At 43.1% G+C, this 22,366-nt stretch overlaps 1 protein-coding gene across 1 annotated transcript in view; it reads left to right on the top strand.

Annotated features, from left to right (window-relative positions):
- Window positions 1-213: 213 nt before the first annotated feature.
- Window positions 214-22,366, top strand: part of LOC118363693 (proline-rich protein 12-like) — a 42,588-nt gene continuing 20,435 nt past the window's right edge. The window contains 4 exon segments of the mRNA XM_035744834.2: window positions 214-1,082; window positions 9,904-10,058; window positions 20,687-20,851; window positions 21,191-22,365. Of these exon segments, the coding sequence (XP_035600727.1) occupies window positions 1,006-1,082; window positions 9,904-10,058; window positions 20,687-20,851; window positions 21,191-22,365 (1,572 nt within the window). The 5' untranslated portion in view covers window positions 214-1,005.

The raw sequence follows: 22,366 nt of genomic DNA, 5'->3' as shown, positions 1-22,366 counted from the left end.
TAGGTATCTGGATTTTTAGACTATACACATATTCAATTGTAGAGTTTGAATGGCAAGTATCAATTTTAAATCTATGAGGTTTGTTTTTTTTGTTTATTATGATATGTTCATTTGTAACGAACAAAATAGAAACAATATGGTTTGCTAGGCCGAAACAGAACCGGTGAATGGAGGACAGAAAAAAAAACAGATTGCGCGTGTGCTTGAGAGATGTGAGTGAGGGGAGGGAGAAAAGAGAGCGAGCCAGCCGCCTTCAAACATGGCGTCTTCATAGGAAAATAACAAAAAAATATTTAAAAAAGAGGCCTACTTCTACCGTCTTCATTGATTTTCGGAATTTAGATTATGGTTTCCAGACCTCGCGATATCGTCGTTATCACTATTTTCTAATGTAAAAAGAGAAGGCAGCATAGCAGGCTTTATAAATAGTAATTCCGTTTTATTTAGATGCGTCGACAGGGCTAGCTAGCATCTGCTAATGTAGCCACAACAATTTTAGGGTGGGAAGGTATTTTGCATGCTAAAAAAACTCACGATAATATGATCTCTTATCGTTTGATACATTTTGCAACAATCGTGTGATATCGATGGTAATTTTATAAATCTCGGAATATGTTCAGTAGATAAAATAAAGGGGTTGAGACACGGCAGGAAAGGACGCGTTTGATCAAATGTTTCTCTGCAACTTATCGATGATTGACAAATACAAAAGTGTTATCATGATCATGCATAACTTCGTTGCAAATTGGCAATTGTGGAAATGATATTTGGAGAAAGTGTAGGAAAGGACAGACTGATTTGAGGTGGTTCGAGTACACCCCCAGACCCCCCTTTTTTCATCCAGATTTCTTCTCCCCTTCATTTCTCTTTCAATATGCTGTTTTCCATGGCCAAGGACTTGTTTATGACAAGGGGGGAAATAGTCTAAAGTCGATCACGGGAAGACGGATACCCCACTTCTGTCGTAATTGCTTTCGTCCTTGTCACACACCTCGTAAATTCAAAATGGATAGAAATTACCCGGGAACGGGGTTCGGTGATTTGGGCGCAGGATGGAGTTACGAAAGATCCGCGAAAGCAAGGTAAGCCACTGATTTAGTCCATATAATGTTTACACACTAGCAAATATATTACATTATCGTTGCTTTTTTTGTAATCGATTGGGCGTTAATTTGGTACATTGACGTCGAAATGTATCCTGCTTATTGGCAGCATCGCGATGTTGTTACTATTATAAACAGCAGGGAATGGAACAAGCGGGGTGGAAAGACTAGCAAGTAGAACTCTTAATAATGCGATTGACAGACAATATGCGTGGTTTTAGGTATACAGACAGGGAGGAAACGGGAGCAAAATGGGATGGGTTGGAACTAGCTGCTCTTAGCAACGCAGGTGTATTTACATACACTAGCGTTGCTTTCAATTATATTGGGTTGCACCAAACAGTCCACGGGAAGGCAGAAATGGAATACAATTCCATTTCAATTTACTGTGCCGGTGGGCAGGGAATTTGGTCATTATGACGGGGAAGTCTGAGAAAATATCTTTGATCGTATTATTAAACAGACATTCCAAACGTGGCTCTGTTGTAGGGTCACTTCCTATCTGATTACCTCATGTCAAAATAAAAGTCCTGTACGTGCGCAATGTGTAAAAAAAAAAAAAACTTGTGTGGGACGTTTATTTTGAATAGCTTGATGCCCAATTTCTATCTAACCAGTTTTCTCCTGTGACATTGCATGATACCATGTTTCACATAGTAAGAGAGATCACTCAGCCCGTGAAGTATCAAAAGTTTACAATTAACATTTTTGAGTGGCAAGTAATTACCATTAGGGAGATTACCTAAAAACACACCACTTCGACACAGTTATGACCGGAAGTGATATTTTCATAGCAGATTTGAAGAGCATTTTCGCTAACCTTAACCTTTCCTAATTCTCCTAAGGTTAGTGAAAATGCTCTTCTAATCTGCTATGAAAAGTCACTTCTGGTCGTAGCTTGCTTTTAGGGAATCACAGCACAAGGTGCCAGTGGTCGAATGTTGGCAACTCTTATGCTATGAAGTATGATAATGAGAGTAAACACATTGACTCCTTAAATAACACCACAACTTTAGGTTATTGTGGTTAAGTAAATTACAATGCATTATACCCAGTCTTGCTAGTGACCAAAATACGTTAGTTAAGTCTTTATTTAAATTTCTCTTATCAGTGTTTTCAACAAATTGCCATCAATCTGATAGACCATATGACTGGACAGGAAAAGGACAAAGCATCAACTGAATGTTAAATGTGTTTCCTGTCAGGTATTTTAATTGTCTGTACTGTCTACTTGTTGAATGTTTGAAGACTTGATTTGTGGTTGTTTTGTAATGTCTTGTTATTTGGTGTTGGACCCCAGGAAGATTAGCTAGCGTTACAGCGTTATCTAATGGGTATCCTAAATAAAAATTACCCAAAAATTATAATAATCCATAGGGATCTCTATTATGATTTGGATTGCTAGCTAGGCTACCTAATGACTAGGGCTGACCCCATTTAGTGGACTGGTCAATTGTTTGGTCGATAGGTTGTTGGTCGGCAGTGTAGCCTAGTCATTAGAGCGTTGGACTAGCAGCCGAAAGGTTGCACGTTCAAATCCCAGAGCTGACAAGGTACAAATCTGTCATTCTGCCCCTGAACAGGCAGTTAACCCACTGTTCCTAGGCCGTCATTGAAAATAAGAATTTGTTCTTAACTGACTTGCCTAGTTAAGTAAAGGTAAAAAAAATAAATATATATAGATTTATTTCGTCGAGCAGTAGCAAAAAAGACACCTGTACCTGTCTGGTCTGTGCCTGTGCCTGTCTAAGTGGACCGATCCATTGTGGAGACCTTGGGGATGGCACAGTCCATCAGTTTAAGACATGTGCTACTGAAATTGTATATGGTTATATTATGTAAGAGCAACACATACAAATATTATTTTATAACAAATGCGCTTTCTCCAGTTGGATAGTGGTCGCAGTTCTGAAACACATCAATGCACTGTTGTATTGGTGCCTTTTTCTAGACCATGTTGCTATGTGCATAATAGCAAAGTTAACCAGCATGTTGGTGTTGAGAACAATGTGGTGGAGGTGGCAGCAGCAGAGTTAGGCAATGAGAAAACAGCCCTTTGCTTAATTTTTTAAGAAAAGTGAGAAGAGAGGAAACCACAATTTAATTAAGTCTATAATCAATAGCCTAACTGTTAAATGTGCCTGATTTTATAAATCATCCATATACACTACCGTTCAAAAGTTTGGGGCCACTTAGAAATGTCCTTGTTTTTTAAAGAAAAGCAAAAAACGTTGTCCATTTAAAAGGACATCAAATTGATCAGAAAAGTTGATAGTCATCACGAGGTCTGTTGCGTTGACCATATTACCGGCAGTCATGACTGCAGTAAAATTCTACATGACCGCTGAGTCATGGTAGTCTCCTCTTATGCACTCTGGACAAACATTAGTAGCACCCAACTCGCCTGGTACTCAGGCCTCTATTGTCTTTCTAACCAGTCTGACATCAATGCAAATGCAATTAAACATCACATCAAACAGTATGTGTTTTTAAAACTCACCTCACTGTGATTGATCAATTTAAAGAATGAAGTTAAACAACAGGTTGCAACTGAGTGGAAAACATGGTCGTTATGGATGTTGTTTCAAAGCCTAACACAAGAAATGGACTGCACTTTCTAAGGTGAAGGTTAATTCAAAACACCCATATGCATGCATATTAGAGCTGTTCTGAACAAAATGAGTAAAAACTCAGGGACAACTAGAAAAAGCTCAAACCAAGTTTATTCACCCACTGGGTAATACAGCTACAAAGACAGTTTTACACAAGCACATATATTTATACCCTCCTCCTAGGTGCAGTCAACTCCTTACACATCTAGACAGCCAATACATCTCTGTTGCTAGTCAGGGACTGAATTGGTTCCTCTCACTAGCGATGTTAGTGCGGACTAGTTTCTATGGAGTGAAGCTGGCCCCTTTTCCCAACGAGGTGGATGTTTTTACTGACCCACATTGGCAAATGAAACAGTTGCCCTTGACAACAGTTTGCCCCGGCAACAAAACTGCCCACACAGACTGTGAACAAGCGATTCGGTGGCATTCTCTCTTTGTGCCGCCACCATGCTCGATGCTATGTACAAGAACCGCTACTTCGATGCAGACAAGAAAATGGGTTTATGTGAAATGTTACATGCACAACTGGACAAGATGGAAACGGACACAGCGACAGTGCGCACCGAGGAAGAGGCCACGACATGACCATGGTGGTGGCAGCATCATGCTGTTGGGATGTTTTTCAGTGGCAGGGACTGGGAGACCAGTCAGGTTGAGGGAAAGATTAACGGTGCAAAGTACAGAGAGATACTCGATAAACATCTGCACAGGACCTCAGACTGGGGCGAAGGTTCACCTTCCAACAGGACAATGACCCTAAGCACACAGCCAAGACAACACCGGAGTGGCTTCGGGACAAGTCTCTGAATGTCTTTGAGTGACCCAGCTATAGCCTGTAATTGAACCCGATCGAACATCTCTTGTGAGACCTCAAAATAGCTGTGCAGTGACACTCCCCATCCAACCTGACGGAGTTTGAGGATCTGCAAAGAAGAATGGGAGAAACTCCCCAAAATACAGGTGTGCAAAGCTTGTAGCGTCATACCCAAGAAGACTCAAGGTTGTAATCGCTGTCAAAGGTTTTTAACCCCGTTCAGCTAGCAGAACCCCCTCGCCAACAGCCAATGAATTTGCAGGGCGCCAAATACAAATCAACAGAAATCTCAAAAAATCAAATTTCTCAAACATACAATTATTAGGCACCATTTTAAAGAGCAAAAGCTCCACAAACGATTGTTGGGTCACCACCAAGTCACAGAAAAACCCAGCCATTTTTCCAGCCAAAGAGAGGAGTCACAAAAAGCAGAAATATAGATACAATTAATCACTAACCTTTGATGATCTTCATCAGATGACACTCATAGGACTTCATGTTACATAATACATGTATGTTTTGTTCCATAAAGTGCATATTTGTATCCAAAAATCTAATTTTACATTGGTGTGTTATGTTCAGTAGTTCAAATAATGCTGTGATTTTGCCGAGAGCCACATCTATTCACAGAAATACTCATTATAAATGTTGAGCCTGTTCATATGTTGTTTTTTTTAAATGTAGTTATTACACATTGATTACACCATCACTCGTATTTAATATGTCACAACGATTCATCGATACGTATGCTATGACGCTGGTAAGGTTGTCTCACGCACCTACAGTGCTGGTCATAAAAAAAGCTAGCTAGCTCATGGATGCAAACATTGTTCTTCCCCAAAAACAGCAAAATGACATCTGTTTCACAAGCTATATAGTTAGCTAGCTAATGTGTAATCTAAAATAACCCTAATTTATAAGACAGTTCTTATTTGATTAATTGTGCTCGGAGCCATTTGTGATGCTAGCCTACATTAAGGATTAGCCGAACAGTGGACTTTGCGGTTAGCCTTCAAAATTAAAGTACGTAGAATAGAATAGAATAGTAGAATTATGCCATAATTTAATAGATCATGCTAAACAAGGTTGGAATGTTTTATATAAAATCAACAAAATACTATAATTTGTTTATTTGACAATCTGTTGAAATCACACTGGATGTATTATACTTTAGAATTGCATTGGGGGCATACTTTTTTCACTGTACAGTCTTACCTACGGATTGTGGATCAATGACATGGGGTGTAAGTCTACTCAGTGACACCCAGAGAACATTAGGGTCGTAGCTCTTATTGCGGGACTCCGAAACAACTGTAAATTGAGCCACATTTGTCAACCTATATGTATTGAAATACAGTGTAGACATTGTTAATGTTGTAAATTACTATTGAAGCTGAAATATTTTTTTTTGTAGGATATATACAGTCGTACAGAGGCCCATTATCAGTAACCATCACTCCTGTGTTCCAATGGCACATTGTGTTAGCTAATCCAAGTTTATCATTTTAAAAGGATAATTGATCATTAGAAACCCTTTTGCAATTATGTTAGCACAGCTGAAAATTGTTGTTCTGATTAAAGAAGCAATACAATTGGCCTTCTTTCGACTAGTTGAGTATCTGGAGCATCAGCATTTGTGGGTTCAATAACAGGCTCAAAATGGCCAGAAACAAAGACCTTTCTTCTGAAACTCATCAGTCTATTATTGTTCTGAGAAATTAAGGATATCCCATGCGAGAAATTGTAAAGAAACTGAAGATCTCGTACAATGCTGTGTACTACTCCCTTCACAGAACAGCGCAAACTGTCTCAAACCAGAATGGAAAGAGGAGTGGGAGGCCCCGGTGCATAACTGAGCAAGAGGACAAGTACATTAGAGTGTGAAGTTTGAGAAACAGACTCCTCACAAGTCCTCAACAGGCAGCTTCATTAAATAGTAACAGCAAAACCCGTCTCAACGTCAGCAGTGAAGAGGTGACTCCAGGATGCTGGCCTTCTAGGTAGAGTTGCAAAGAAAAAGCCATATCTCATACAGGCCAATAAAAAGAAAAGATTAAGATGGGCAAAATAACACAGACACTGGACAGAGGAAGATGGGGAAAAAAAGTGTTATGGAAAGACAAATTTAAGTTTGACGTGTTCGGATCACAAAGAAGAACATTCGTGAGACGCAGAACAAATTAAAAGATGCTGGAGGAGTGCTTGACGCCATCTGTCATGCATGGTGGAGGCAATGTAATGGTCTGGGGGTGCTTTGGTGGTGGTAAAAGTGGAAGATTTGTACATGGTAGAAGGGATCTTGAAGAAGGGAGGCTATCACTCCATTATGCAACACCATGCCATACCCTGTGGCCGGTGCTTAATTGCAGCCAATTTCCTCCTACAACAGGACAATGACCAAAAACACAGCTCCAAACTATGCAGCAACTCTTCAGGGAAGAAGCAGTCAGCTGGTATTCTGTCTATAATGGAGTGGCCAGCACAGTCACCGAATCTCAACCCTATTGAGCTGTTGTGGGAGCAGCTTGACCGTATGGTAAGAAGTGCCCGTCAAGCCAATCCAACTTGTGGGAGGTGCTTCAGGATGCATGGGGTGAAATCTCTTCAGATTACCTCAACAAATTGACAACTAGAATGTCATAGGTCTGCAAGGCTGTAATTGCTGCAAATGGAGGATACTTTGATGAAAGAAAAGTTTGAAGGACACTTATTTCAGTTAAAAATCATTCTAAACTTGTCGAACGTCTTGACTCTTTCCTAATGATTTTGCCAATACTTTTATGTATGTTTTCATGGAAAACAAGGACCTTTTTGAGTGACCCCAAACTTTTTAACGATAGTGGGTGTCATTTACGTCATGTACCTGCGTTTATATGTATGCACGTCAGCTTTGACATTGGTTTTGCACGTAGGCATTAAACTAGACATCGGGCCGATACCGATGTTGGTATTTTTAGCTAATATCGGCTGATTACGATATTTTCACAGATATATTGTGTATCCCTAATTAATATGCAGTTGGTCCCCCCCTTTGCTTCCATAACAGCCTCCACTATTTTTGGAAGACTCTCCACTAGATGTTGGATCATTGCTGAAGGGACTTGCTTCCATTCAGCCATGAGCATTAGTGAGGTCGGCCACTGATGTTAGGCGACTTAGGCCTGGCTCTCAGTCGGTGTAACAATTCATCCCAAAGGTGTTTGATGGGGTAGATGTCAGGGCTCTGTGCAGGCCAGTCAAGATTTTCCACGCCGATCCCTGCCAATCATTTCTGTATAGACCTCGCTTTGTGAACAGGGGTATTATCGTGCTGAAACAGGAAAGGGCCTTCTCCCAACTCTTGCCACAAAGTTGGAAGCACAGAATTGTCATTGTATGATGTAGTGTTAATATTTCCCTTCACTGGAACTAAGGGGCCTAGCCTGAACCATGAAAAACAGCGCCAGACCATTATTCCTCCTCCACCAAACTTTACAGTTGGTACTATGCATTGGGGAAGGTAATGTTCTCCTGGCATCTGCCAAACCCAGATTCGTCAGTCAGACTGCCAGATAGTGAAGTGTGATTCATCACTCCAGAGAAGGCGTTTCCACTGTTGCAGAGTTCAACGGCAGCGAGCTTTACACCACTCCAGCCGACGCTTGGCATTGCGCATGGTGATCTTAAGCTTGTGTGCAGCTGTTCGGCTATGGAAACCCATTTCATGAAGCTCCCGACAAACCGTTGTGTTGACGTTGCTTCCAGAGGCAGTTTTGAACTCGGTAGTGAGTGTTGCAATCATGGAGAGACAATTTTTAGGTGCTACACGCATCAGCACTCTATGGTCCCATTCTGTGAGCTTGTGTGTGCCTACCACTTCGCGGCTGAGTCGTTGTTGCTCCTAGACATTTCCACTTGACAATAACAGCACTTACAGTTGACCGGGGCAGCACTAGCAGGGTGGAAATTTGACCAACTGACTTGTTGGAAAGGTGCCATCCTATGATGGTGCCATCATAGGAAAGTCACTGATCTCTTCAGTAAAGCCATGGAGATTGCATGGCAGTGTGCTCGATTTTATACACCTGACAGCAAAGGGTGTGCTGAAATAGCCAAATCCTCTAATTTGAAGGGGTGTCCACATACGTTTGTGTTAATATATAGTGTACATTTTATACACCAGACTCCAATATTGCTTGTTCTAATATTTCTTAATTCCATTCTTTTACTTTAAGATTTGTGTGTATTAGATATTACTGCACAGTTGGAGCTTGGAACAAGTGTTTCACCACACCGCAATAACATCTGCTAAATATGTGTATGGGTCCAATATAATTTGATTTGAATGCACAGAGATACCGTGACGTGCCATTCATCACCTCATGTTTCAGCATGACAATGCACAACCCTATTTCGCAAGGATCTGTATACAATTTCTGTAAGATGAAAATGACCAATTCTTCCATGGCTTGCATTGTCACCAGACATGTCATGTCATGACCCCAGGAAGAGTAGCTGTTGCCTTGGCAGCAGCTAATGGACATCCATAACAAATACAAATCAACAGCCTGATCAACTCTATGCGAAGGCAAATGGTGTTAACACCAGATACTGACTGGTTTAATGATCCACGTGCCTACCTTTTTTTTTTAAGGCATCTTTGACCAACAGATGCATATCTGTATTCCCAGTCATGTGAAATCCATAGATTACGGCCTAATACATTTATTTCAACTGACGGATTTCCTTCTGTGAATAGTAACACAATAAACATTTGAAATTGTGGCATGTTGCATTTTTATATTTTTATGTTTGTTCTAGCTTATAGGCTGGATGTTTTAACAAGAATGCGCCATTCTATCAATCTACTTTAATTCTTGAAATGTGCTTGTTTAGCCCACTTAAAATTAGGTATTATGCGTCATAATAATAATTATAACACCCCTAGGAGGGGGTACAGGCATAAAGTAGTGTTGGTCAAATATCAAAGATAGGAATTGTGAATAAAGAAGTCTACAACAGGCTTTAAGATCTTTTTGATGTTATTGATAAAGCTAATTGATTATCTTCTTACTGATTTTGTATAATCCATAGCCACATTTTTTTTACAATGCCAAGAATGGTGACCTAAAGTAATTATGCCATATTCATTTTTATTAGGATGGAGATGCACTCTAAGTTGACTGATGTATCTGAATAACTTTTAATACGATTGCAAGGTTTTCTGAACAGAGTGTTGTACTTTGTCATGACAAACAATCCACTTAGTATTTACATAGTCGTTGAATACATTTCAATTTCACAGCCTCTCCCTAAGGTTACCCGTTGGAAAATTTTAATATGAAAATGGACTTGAACGGTTAAATTAATTACCTCTTCTCCTCTTCCCCAGTCTCGTCTATGGGAGCTCCAGATCATCACACCCTGAGTCAGAGCTTCTCCATCGACAAGCCTACGGCACTCCTCACCCTCTGCAGGGCTATGCCACCAATCACCACCCGGGCAGCTCTGGCCAAGGAGGTGCTTGGGGTGCAGGACGGAGTTTGGGTGAGAGACATGTCACACACCTTACTATTTAGTCACCACTTGCCACAGTACAGGGCTTTCGGAATGATATATGACAGGCCATGCTTTTGGTAGTAAGGTTGCTGCCACTGACAAATGCATTTCACCGAATGCTATTGGAGGCAGTTTCTATGGAAGCCACTTGTGTGGGGGAAAAAACTGTATTTGTTTTTACAGAGTAACATATAGGGCCACATTTTATTTCTAACATCTGTTAGGCCTACGTATTATGGTGAAATGGACACTCCTTGACCCATTCAGTACAGTTAGCTATACCTATGTTATAGAATTGTATGTCTTTTGTTAATGCCCTGTGCCTGGTTTCCTGATAGAGGTGGAACTTAGGCTTACAAGTGTTTTAACGATGCATCATTCCTACAGTGTCTGAAGATGTAACATGCATTTCCCAAATCACCCCGCAGAGATAACGTTCGCTAAGTACGTTGCTGGAGCATGTGTCGATACTGATACGATCGAAAGAAGGCAGCACTGCTCTCGGATCAGCTTTCTCCATTCAAATCTTACCTTAAAGTGGCAGTGCATTTAATGAGATTTTCCTGTTTTTTTAATATATTTTCAATGGTATTTCCAAACTGAGGTCAAAGTAACACTGAAATTGTGAAAATTATGATTAATACCCTTTTTGTGTCAGTGCAGTTTGCAAATATGGCTTGGAATTTCTTATTGTTCAGGTGGGATTTAGTTTTTGGGCCGCCACATAACATCATACAGCGATCTGATTCTAATAGACCAATTCATTTTTTATTTGCATATCCTCCTACACTGCTGTTGGCCCCGCCCGATCATATTGACATTCCATTCCTCAATGTTGGCAGAGATAATTCCTACTTCAAAGCAATGAGCAAAAGGAAGAGAAATTGTGCAGTAGCTGGCTGCAAGGCAGCAAATGTTTCTTTGTACTGTCTTCCACCTGAAAAGTAAATTTGTCTGATTTGGCCAGAGAAGTTCAATCCATTGTTATGAGCACACTTTACATTGGACAGCATTGCAAATCAGGCTATGTACAGTTCATTGGGAAAGTATTCAAACCCCATGAATTTTTCCACATTTTGTTACGTTACAGCCGTATTCTAAAATGAATTATATATATATTTGTCTCATCAATCTCCTCACCATACCCCATAATGACAAAACAAATACAGGTTTTTAGAAAATAAATACAATCACATTTACATAAGTATTCAGACTTGGGGCTCCCGAGTGGCGCAGTGGTCTAAGATATTGCATCTCGGTGCTAGAGGCGTCGCTACAGACAACCTGTATCACAATCCAGGCTGTATCACAACCGGCCGTGACTGGGAGTCCCATAGGGCGGCGCACAATTGGCCCAGCGTCGTCCGAGTTTGGCCGCTGTAGGTCGTCATTGTAAATAAGAATTTGTCCTTAACCGACTTGCCTAGTTAAAAACAAAAATACCTTTTACTCTACTTTATTGAAGCACCCATGGCAGTGATTACAGCTTCAAGTTTTCTTTGGCACACCTGTATTTAGGGAGTCTCCCATTCTCTGCAGATCCTTTCAAACTGCCAGGTTGGATGGGGAGCGTCGCTGCACAGCTATTTTTAGGCCTCTCCAGAGATGTTCAATTGGGTTCAACTCCGGGCTCTGGCTGGGCCACTCAAGGGCACTCCTGTGTTGTTTTACCATGTGCTTAGGGTCGTTGTCCTGTTGGAAGGTGAACGTTCACCCCAGTCTTAGTTCCCGAGCGCTCTGGAGTAGGTTTTTATGAAGGATCTCTGTACTTTGCTCCATTCATCTTTGCCTCGATCCTGCCTAGTCTCCATGTCCCTGCCGATGAATACCATCCACACAGCATGATGATGCTGCTGCCACCATGCTTCACCATAGGGATGATGCCAGGTTTCCTCCAAACTCGACACTTGGCATTTAGGCCAAAGAGTTCTATCTTGGTTTCATCACACCAGAGAATCTTTTTTCTCATTGTCAGAATCCTTTAGGTGCCTTTTGGCAAAATCCAAGCGGGCTGTCATGTGCCTTTTACTGAGGAGTGGCTTCAGTCTGGCCACTTTCCAAATCGTGTCCAATCAATTGAATTTACCACAGGTGGACTCCAATGAAGTTGTAGCAATATCTCAAGGATGATCAATGAAAACCGGATGCACCTGAGCTCAATTTCGAGTCTCATAGCAAAGGGTCTGAATACTGCTTTAAATAATGTATTTCTCTCTGCAAAAATGTCTAAAAACCTGTGTTCACTTTGTCATTATGGGGTATTGAGTGTAGATTGAGGTGAACAATTAATTTTTAATACATTTTAGAATAATGCTGTAACAACATAATGTGGGGAGGCCAAGGGGTCTGAATACTTTTCAATTGCAATTTACACACATGGATTTGCCAGCAGCTTGTTCCTCCACTTCCATGCATCTTGCACCTGGCAGCGGCAGCAACCATTCAAGAAGTGTCTAGCTAGAAGACTAACTATTATTAAAAGGACATGCTAATCACGGATTGCACGTTTTGTTTAGAATGTTCTTTTGAAGACTGATGCTCGACTGAAAGCTACCTTTAGCATCGCTAAACTCAGCTTTTTTTTTTACAAACTTGGCTAGCTAATGGTAACATTGTCATTTGCCTAAAGTAAATTTGATGACATCATAATGATGGAATAGTTGTTTCCTATTCATTATTTGACTACTTTAGCAATCTCATCCTGTTTCCAGGTCACTATAGTGTAATTTAGGCGAAACAGTCATTAGCTAGCAGCAGCAAAACTGGCTAGTTAGCTAGCTATGTTTTAGCAGCAGCATCATCAATGCTAAATTGACAACTTGATGAAAAGTTCATTTACAGTTGCTGTAACTTGTTTACTACTTACAGTACCAGTCAGAAGTTTGACATACCTACTCATTCTGTTTTTTGTGTGTTTTTTTTTACAGTTTTCTACATTGTATAATAATAATGAAGACATCAAACTATGAAGTAACACATTGAATCATGTAGTAACCAGAAAAGTGTTAAACAAATCAAAATATATTTGAGATTCTTCCAAGTAGCCCTTTGCGTTGATGACAGCTTTGCACATTCTTGGCATTCTCTCAACCAGCTTCGTGTGGTAGTCACCTGGAATGCATTTCAATTAACAGGAGTGTCTTGTTAAATTGTGGGATTTCTTTCCTTTAATGGGTTTGATCCAACCAGTTGTGTTGTGACAAGATAGGGAAAGACCAAGTCCACATTTTGGAAAGAACAGCTCAAATACAGTTGAAGTCGGAAGTTTAGATACACTTAGGTTGGAGTTATTAAAACTCGTTTTTCAACCACCCCACAAATTTCTTGTTAACAAACTATAGTTTTAACAAGTCGGTTAGGACATCTACTTTGTGCACGGCACAAGTAAATTGTTCTAACAACTGTTTACAGACTTGTTGGAATCTGTTTACAGATTATTTCACTTATAATTCACTGTACTACAATTCCAGTGGGTCAGAAGGTTACATACTCTAAGTTGACTGTGCCTTTAAAATGTAATGGCTTTAGAAGCTCATTTACATAATTTAAGTCAATTGGAGGTGTACCTGTGGATGTATTTCAAGGCCTACCTTGACCTTGCTTGACATCATGGGAAAATCAAAATAATTCAGCCAAGACCTCAGAAAATTGTAGACCTTCACAAGTCTGGTTCATCCTTGGAAGCAATTTCCAAATGCCTGAAGGTACCACGTTCATCTGTACAAACAATAGTACGCAAGTATAAACACCATGGGACCACGCAGCCGTCATACCGCTCAGGAAGGAGCGGAGTTCTGTCTCAATCCCAGAACAACAGCAAAGGACCTTGTGAAGATGCTGGAGGAAAAACAGGTACAGACGTATCTATATCCACAGTACAACGAGTCCTATATCAACATAACCTGAAAGGCCACTCAGCAAGGAAGAAGCCACTGCTCCAAAACCGCCATAAAAAAGCCAGACTACGGTTTGCAACTGCACATGGGGAGAAAGATTGTACTTTTTGGAGAAATGTCCTCTACTCTGATAAATGAAAAATAGAACTGTTTGGCCATAATGACCATCGTTATGTTTGGAGGAAAAATGGGGATGCTTGCAAGCCAAAGAACACCATCCCAGAACCAGGAACACATCGACAACAGCCACCCTCGAAGCATCGTTACCCATTGCTCCACAAAAGCCGCGGCCCTTGCAGAGCAAGGGGAACAACTACTCCAAGTCTCAGAGTGAGTGAGTGACGTTTGAAACTCTATTAGCGCGCACCCCGCTAACTAGCTAGCCATTTCACATCGGTTACAACAGCCTAATCTCGGGAGTTGATGGGCTTGAAGTCATAAACAGCTCAATGCTTGAAGCATTGCGAATAGCTGCTGGCAAACGCACGAAAGTGCTGATTGAATGAATGCTTACGAGCCTGCTTGTGCCTACCATCGCTCAGTCAGACTGCTCTATCAAATCATAGACTTAATTATAACATAATAACACACAGAAATACGAGCTTTAGGTCATTAATATGGTAGAATCCGGAAACTATCATCTCGAAAACAAAATGTTTATTTCAGTGAAATAAGGAACCGTTCCGTATTTTATCTAACGGGTGGCATCCATAAGTCTAAATATTCCTGTTACATTGCACAACCTTCAATGTTATATCATAATTGCGTAAAATTCTGGCAAATTAGTTTGCAACGAGCCAGGTGGCCGAAACCGCTGCATATACCCGGACTCTGTTGCAAGAGAAGTGACACAATTTACCTAGTTAAGAGAAATTCATGTTAGCAGACAATATTAACTAAATATGCAGGTTTAAAATATGTACTTGTGTATTGATATTAAGAAAGGCATTGATGTTTATGGTTAGGCACACGTTAAGCAACGACAGTCCTTTTTCGCGAATGCGCACCGCATCGATTTTAAGCTAGATGAACTAGTAATATCATCAACCATGTGTAGTTAACTAGAGATTATGATTGATTTATTGTTTTTTATAAGATAAGTTTAATGCTAACCAGCAACATACCTTGGCTTCTTACTGCATTCACATAACAGGCAGGCTCCTCGTGGAGTGCAATGTAAAGCAGGTGGTTAGAGCGTTGGACTAGTTAACCGTAAGGTTGCAAGATTGAATCCCCGAGCTGACAAGGTAAAGATCTGTTGTTCTGCTCCTGAACAAGGGAGTTAACCCACAGTTCCTAGGCCGTCATTGAAAATAAGAATGTGTTCTTAACTGACTTGCCTAGTAAATAAAGGTGTAAAAAATATATATATATATATATATACAATCGGCCAAATCGGTGTCCAAAAATACAAATTTCCGACTGTTATGAAAACTTGAACTCGGCCCCAATTAATCGGCCATTCCGATTAATCGGTCGACCTCTAATTCCTACCGCAAGCTTTGAACCTTCTCACCTGGATCATCGCAGCTAGCTAGCTGCTAACCGAGTGGCCACTCCTGGCTAACGTCTCTGTCCCGGTGCAAGAACCAATTAGCCTGTAGCTAGCCCTGCTAGGCCCATCTACCAGCTAGCCGAAGAGGTCCATCAGCCACTCCTTGGGCTATAATACCTATTTTATTTTATACCTATTTATTTTATCAACTGGCTCCTCCATTGCGATGTCCCCTGAATACACATCTGCTAGCCCCGGCCCGCTAGCTGCCTGAATTGCCTTGTTTCCGGCCCGAGCCACTTACTGGACCGCTATGATCACTCGGCTACGCATGCCTCTCCCTAATGTCAATATGCCTTGTTCATTGCTGTCTTGGTTAGTAATTATTACCATATTTCACTGTAGAGCCTCTAGCCCTGCTCAATACGCCTTAGTTAACCCTTTAGTTCCACCTCCCACACATGTGGTGACCTCACCTGGTTATAATTATGTTTCTAGGGACATTATCCCTCTCATTGTCACTCAGTGCATAGGTTTACCTCCACTATATTCACATCCTACCATACCTTTGTCTGTACATTATGCCTTGAATCTTTTCTACCGTGCCCAGAAACCTGCTCATTTTACTCTCTGTTCCGAACGTACTAGACAACCAGTTCTTATAGCCTTTAGCCGTACCCTTATCCTACTCCTCCGATGATGATGTGGAGGTTGATCCAGGCCCTGCCGTGACAAGCTCCACTCCCATTCCCCAGGCGTTCTCATTTCATGACTTCTGTAACCGTAAAAGCCTTGGTTTCATGCAGGGTAGCCTAGGGTAGCCTAGTGGTTAGAGCGTTGTACTAGTAACCGCAAGGTTGCAAGTTCAAACCCCCGAGCTGACAAGGTACACATCTGTCGTTCTGTCCCTGAACAGGCAGTTAACCCACTGTTCCTGGGCCGTCATTGAAAATAAGACTTTGTTCTTAACTGACTTGCCTGGTTAAATAAGGGTAAAATAAATTTAAAAAAATAACATTAGAAGCCTCCTCCCTAAGTTTGTTTTATTCACTGCCTTAGCACACTCTGCCAACCCAGATGTCCTAACCGTGTCTGAATCCTGGCTTAGGAAGACTAACAAAACCCCTGATATTTCTATCCCTAACTATTACATTTTCTGACAAGATAGAACTGCTAAAGGGGGAAGTGTTGCAATCTACTGCAGAGAGAGCCTGCAGAGTGCTGTCTTACTTACTATCCAGGTCTGTGCCCAAATTCAAGCTCCTACTAAAAAAATTCACCTTTCCAGAAACAAGTCTCTCACTCACCGTTACCGCTTGCTATAAACCACCTTCTGTGCCCTGGACACCATATGAGAATTGATTGCTCCCCATTTATTCAGAGCTTGTGCTGTTATGTGAACTAAACTGGGACATGCTTAACAGCCTAACCGTCCTACAATCTAAGCTAGATGCCCGCAATCTCACTCAAATTATCAAGGAGCCTACCAGGTACAACCCCCAAATCCATAAACACGGGCACCCTCATAGATATCATCCTAACCAACTTGCCCTCCAAATACCTCTGCTGTCTTCAACCAGGATCTCAGCAAACACTGCCTCATTGCCTGTGTCCGTAATGGGTCTGCGGTCAAATGACCACCACTCATCGCTGTCAAACGCTCCCTAAATCACTTCAGCGAGCAGTCCTTTCTAATCGACCTGGCTCGGGTATCCTGGAAGGACATTGACCTCATTCCATCAGTAGAGGATGCCTTGATATTCTTTAAAAGTGCTTTCCTCACCATCTTAAATAAGCATTCCCCGTTCAAAAAATGTTGAACCAGAAACAGATATAGCCCCTGGCTCACTCCAGACCTGACCGTCCTAGACAAGCACAAAAATATTCTGTGGCGTACTGCATTAGCTTTGAATAGGGAAGTTAGGAACCAATGTACACAGGCAGTAAGGATAGCGAAGGCTAGCTTTTTCAAACATAAATTTGTGTCCTGTAGAACAAACTCCAAAAAGTTCTGGGACACTGTAAAGTCTATGGAGAATAAGAGCACCAGCTGCCCACTGCATTGAATCTAGGAAACACTGTCACCACCGATAAATCTGCGATAATTGAGAAATTCAATAGGCATTTTTCTACGGCTGGACATGCTTTCCACCTAGCTACCCCTACCCCGGTCAAGAGCCCTGCACCCCCCACAGCAACTTGCCCAAGCCTCCCCATTTCTCCTTCACCTTTATCCAGATAGCTGATGTTCTGAAAGCGATGCAAAAGCTGGATCCCCTACAAATCAGCCGGTCGCTGAAATGGTTGCAACCCCTATTACTAGCCTGTTCAACCTCTCTTTCATATAGTCTGAGATCCCCAAAGATAGGAAAGCTGCCGCAGTTATCCCCCTCTTCAAAGGGGGAGACACTGTAGACCCAAACTGCTACTGACCTATATCTATCCTTCCCTGCCTTTCTAAAATCTTCGAAAGCCAAGTTAACAAACAGATCACCGACCATTTCGAATCCCACCGTACCTTTTCCGCTATGCAATCTGGTTTCCGAGCTGGTCAAGGGTGCACCTCAGCCACGCTCAAGGTCCTAAACGATATCAAAACCGCCATCGATAAAAGACCATACTGTGCAGCCGTCTTTATCGACCTGGCCAAGGCTTTCGACTCTGTCAATCACCACATTCTTATCGGTAGACTCAACAGCCTTGGTTTCTCAAATGACTGCCTCACCTGGTTCACCAACTACTTCTCAGATAGAGTTCAGTGTGTCAAATCGGAGGGCCTGTTGTCCTCTGGCAGTCTATGGGGGTGCCACAGGGTTCAATTCTCGGGCCGACTCTTTTCTCTGTATACATCAATGATGTCACTGTTACTGCTGGTGATTCTCCGATCCACCTCTACGCAGACGATTGGATGCAGTCTTATCACAGTGCCATCCGTTTTGTCACCAAAGCCCCATATACTACCCACCACTGCAACCTGTATGCTCTCGTTGGCTGGCCCTCGCTTCATATTCATCGCCAAACACACTGGCTCCAGGTCATCTATAAGTCTTTGCTAGGTAAAGTCCCACCTTATCTCAGCTCACTGGTCACCATAGCAGCACCCACCTGTTGCACGCGCTCCAGCAGGTATGTTTCACTGGTCACCCCCAAAGCAAATTTCTCCTTTGGCCACCTTTCATTCCAGTTCTCTGCTGCCAATGACTGGAACCAACTGCCAAAATCACTGAAGCTGGAGTCTCATATCTCCCTCACTAGCTTTAAGCACCAGCTGTCAGAGCAGCTCACATATCACTGCACCTGTTCATATCCTATCTGTAAATAGCCCATCCAACTACCTCATCCCCATACTGTTATCTATTTTATTTACTTTTGCTCCTTTGCACCCCAGTATTTCTACTTGTACACTCATCTTCTGTACAGTTATCACTCCAGTGTTTAATTGTTATATTGTAATTATTTTACCACTATGGCCAATCTATGGCCTTTCCTCCGGTATACTACCTCATTTGCACACACTGTATATACTTTTTTTCTACTGTATTATTGACTGCATGTTTGTTTATTCCATATGTACCTCTGTGTTGTTGTTTGTGCTGCGCTGATTTGCTTTATCCTGGCCAGGTCGCACTTGTTCTCAACTAGCCTTCCTGGTTCAATAAAGGTGAAATAAATAAATGCATAATTAATTGGACATGATCTGGAAAGGCACACCTGTCTATATAAGGTCCAACAGTTGACAGTGCATGTCAGAGAAAAAAACAAGCCATGAGGTCGAAGGACTTGTCCGAAGAGCTCCGAGACAGGATAGTGTTGGGGCACAGATCTGGGGAAGGGTGCCAAAACATTAATCACTCTGACAGAGCTTCAGAGTTCCTCTGTGGAGATGGGAGAACCTTCCAGAAGGACAACCATCTCTGCAGCACTCCACCAATCAGGTGTTTATTGTACAGTGGCCAGACTGAAGCCACTCATCAGTGAAAGGCACATGACTGCCCGCTTGGAGTTTGCCAAAAGGACTCTAAAGGACTCTGACCATGAGAAACAAGATTCTCTGGTCTGATGAAACCAAGATTGAACACTTTGGCCTGAATGCCAATCGTCATGTCTGGAGGAAACCTGGCACCATTCCTGCGGTGAAGCATGGTGGTGACCGCATCATGCTATCGGGAGGTTTTTCTGCGGCATGGACTGGGAGACAAGTCAGGACCGAGGGAAAGATGAATGGAGCAAAGTACAGAGATCCTTCATATGAACCTGCTCCAGAGCGCTCAAGACCTCAGACTGGGGCGACGGTTCACCTTCCAACAGGACAACAACCCTAAGCACACAGCCAAGACAACGCAGGAGTGGCTTCGGGACAAGTCTTTGAATGCCCTTGCCGAGCCCAGACGTGATTCTGATCAATCTCTGGAGAGACCTGAAAATTTCTGTGCAGCGACGCTCCCCATCCAACCGGATAGAGTTTGAGAGGATCTGCAGAGAGAAAATGTGAGAAAGTCTCCAAAAACAGGTGTGCCAATCTTGTAGCTACATACCCAATAAGACTTGTGGCTGCAATCATTCCCATAGGTTCTTCAACAAAGTACTGAGTAAAGGGTCTAAATACGTATGTAAATGTGATATTTCAATTTTATTAAATTAATTTTCAAGAAAAATACATTTTAGAATAAGGCTATAATGTAACAATGTGGAAAAAGGTGAAGGGGCCAGACGACTTTCCAAATGCACTGTATATTGGGGTAAAAAATTAGACCGTAGCCTTCAATTAGCAAAATGGAACATGAAAGTATTTTTATATGATTTTAAATAATAGGCCTATATGTCTACTGTATTTTATTTTATTATGCGGTCGTCTCGTTTTTGTATTTGAAGCGTGTTTTTATCCTTTAACTTCAGCGGTGACGGAGAACTTGTTGATCCTATGTTTTAGCGGAGATCTTCTTTGTATAAAGTGATGAGGAAAGGTGGCAAAAAAGCATCTAAACGACGCACTTAGCTCTTCTACGAATGGTCTGTGGCAGTCGGTAAATAATAAGCGTTTTCAACTCCAACTTCAGTCACAATGGTTTTGGGGAAACAGCTCTTTGTTTTAACGATGCTTCTTTGACAGTTCTAATGATATACCTAGCCTTAAGATGCTTTTGAGAAAGCGGGTCCTGTTGAGTTTGCTGTCAAATAAGGACATGGTCATCACGGTTTACTCATGGTTGTATTTGTCTCATCAGGTCTCTCTGGACTATTTGACACAGGTCTGCACCATGCCAGCCCCTCTGGCCCAGATGCCTCAGTCATGAATTTGATCTCTGCTCTTGAGTCCCAGCGGGGTCCCCAGCCTCAACCCTCCGCCTCCTCCCTGCTTTCCCAGTTCCGCACTCCGTCCTGGCAGACAGGTAGGCATGTGACCAGGCATGTGACCAGACCTGTGTTAATGTGTTTACATTCAAAACGGGGTTGCAAAAGTCAATATGACATTTCCAACGCCAAACAATGTCGAATTGTTATTCCTCTCTTATGTCGGCATTGTTGCGCCTCGCCTTACTCTGAACGGTGATTACTGTCAGTGATTTGCATTGAGGTTATGTTGGTGTCATTTGGATATTGGTTTGTCTTATCTGTTTACATTTTACAGGAGGGGAGTGGGTTTCAATTTATTTACTCATGCGTGTCAGTTTTTTCAGTTGACGGGTGTTGAATAATCGTCCTCTTGTCTCTTTATCTGACCCTGACAGCGATGCACACCCCTGCCCCTGCCGAGCTCTTCATCTCCGGCTCGGGCTCCTTCCCCTCTTCCTCTGCCCTCTCGGCCTATCAGCACCCAGCCTCCTTCTCCAGCCGCTCCTTCCCCACCCTCCAGGACACTCCCACGTTCAGCCCTACCTCCAATGGACTCCTCTCCCCCCACGACCCTCTGCTACACATTAAGGGTCCCGCCCAGTCCAGCCTGGGCTTCGACCGCCTCCTGTCCTCTCAGGGCGCCGCCGCAGCCTACCGTGGTGCCCAGGACTCCACAGGCGCCGCCTCCTCAGCCCAAGCTTCGTCGGCGCTACACATCCAGTCCCACCAGTTCAACCTGCTGTCCTCCCAGCTGCAGGACCAGTCCTCCCAGTTGTACAACGCCTCAGTGTTCTCCTCAGCCCAAGCTCAGGCTCAGGCCCAAGCTCAGGCCCAATCTAACTCGGTCCAGGAGAGGGCTGTGCCCCGGCAGGACAGCGTAATCAAGCACTACCAGCGGCCCACGCCGTCCCAGTCACAGCTCTCCTCCTCGGCAGCCCACTCCCTACAGCAGTACCTCAGCTGCGGAGGAGCCGGGTACCAGCAGATAGCCCACCCCCGGCATGCCGGCCTTTCCTGCAGCCCCCTGGGTGACCAGAGTCCCTCCTCGGACCACAAGGCCTCTTCCCGGACAGAACAGGTTTATCGGCCAATCATCCAGCCCCCTTACTCATCCTCCTCCTCTTCAGCAGTGGGGAAGGGCGCCAAGAGCAACTCTAGCAGCGGCTACTCCTCGGCCAGCTCGGTGTCCTCCTCCCGCACCCCTCACACACCCCCTTCTGCATCCTCCACTTCTTCGACCTCTTCTTCTTCCTCCTCTGCCTCGGGAGCCCACCCCTCCAACTCCATTCCCCCCTCCAGCTCTAGCTCGGGCCCCTCTAGACAGCAGCCTCCCACCCAGAGCGCTCCCCCAGCTCCCCAGCAGCAACAGCCCCCTCCAACCTCATCCTCGTCTGCCCAGCAGCCCTTACCCAAGCACAGGCTCTCGAGCTACAGCTCACCCGCACCCCTTGTGAAACCCCCCACCGCTGCCCTCGCAGGCCAAACCCCGCCGCAACCGCAGACCCAGTCATACTCACCCAGTCAGCCCCCTCTCTCCCACCTCCCCCAGTCATATGGCGGCTTCAGCTCCC

This window comes from Oncorhynchus keta, chromosome 3 (genome assembly GCF_023373465.1).
Source record: "Oncorhynchus keta strain PuntledgeMale-10-30-2019 chromosome 3, Oket_V2, whole genome shotgun sequence".
Taxonomy (NCBI): domain Eukaryota; kingdom Metazoa; phylum Chordata; class Actinopteri; order Salmoniformes; family Salmonidae; genus Oncorhynchus; species Oncorhynchus keta.
Note: the sequence above shows the minus strand (reverse complement) of the source record. Positions and strands in the feature narration are given on the sequence as shown.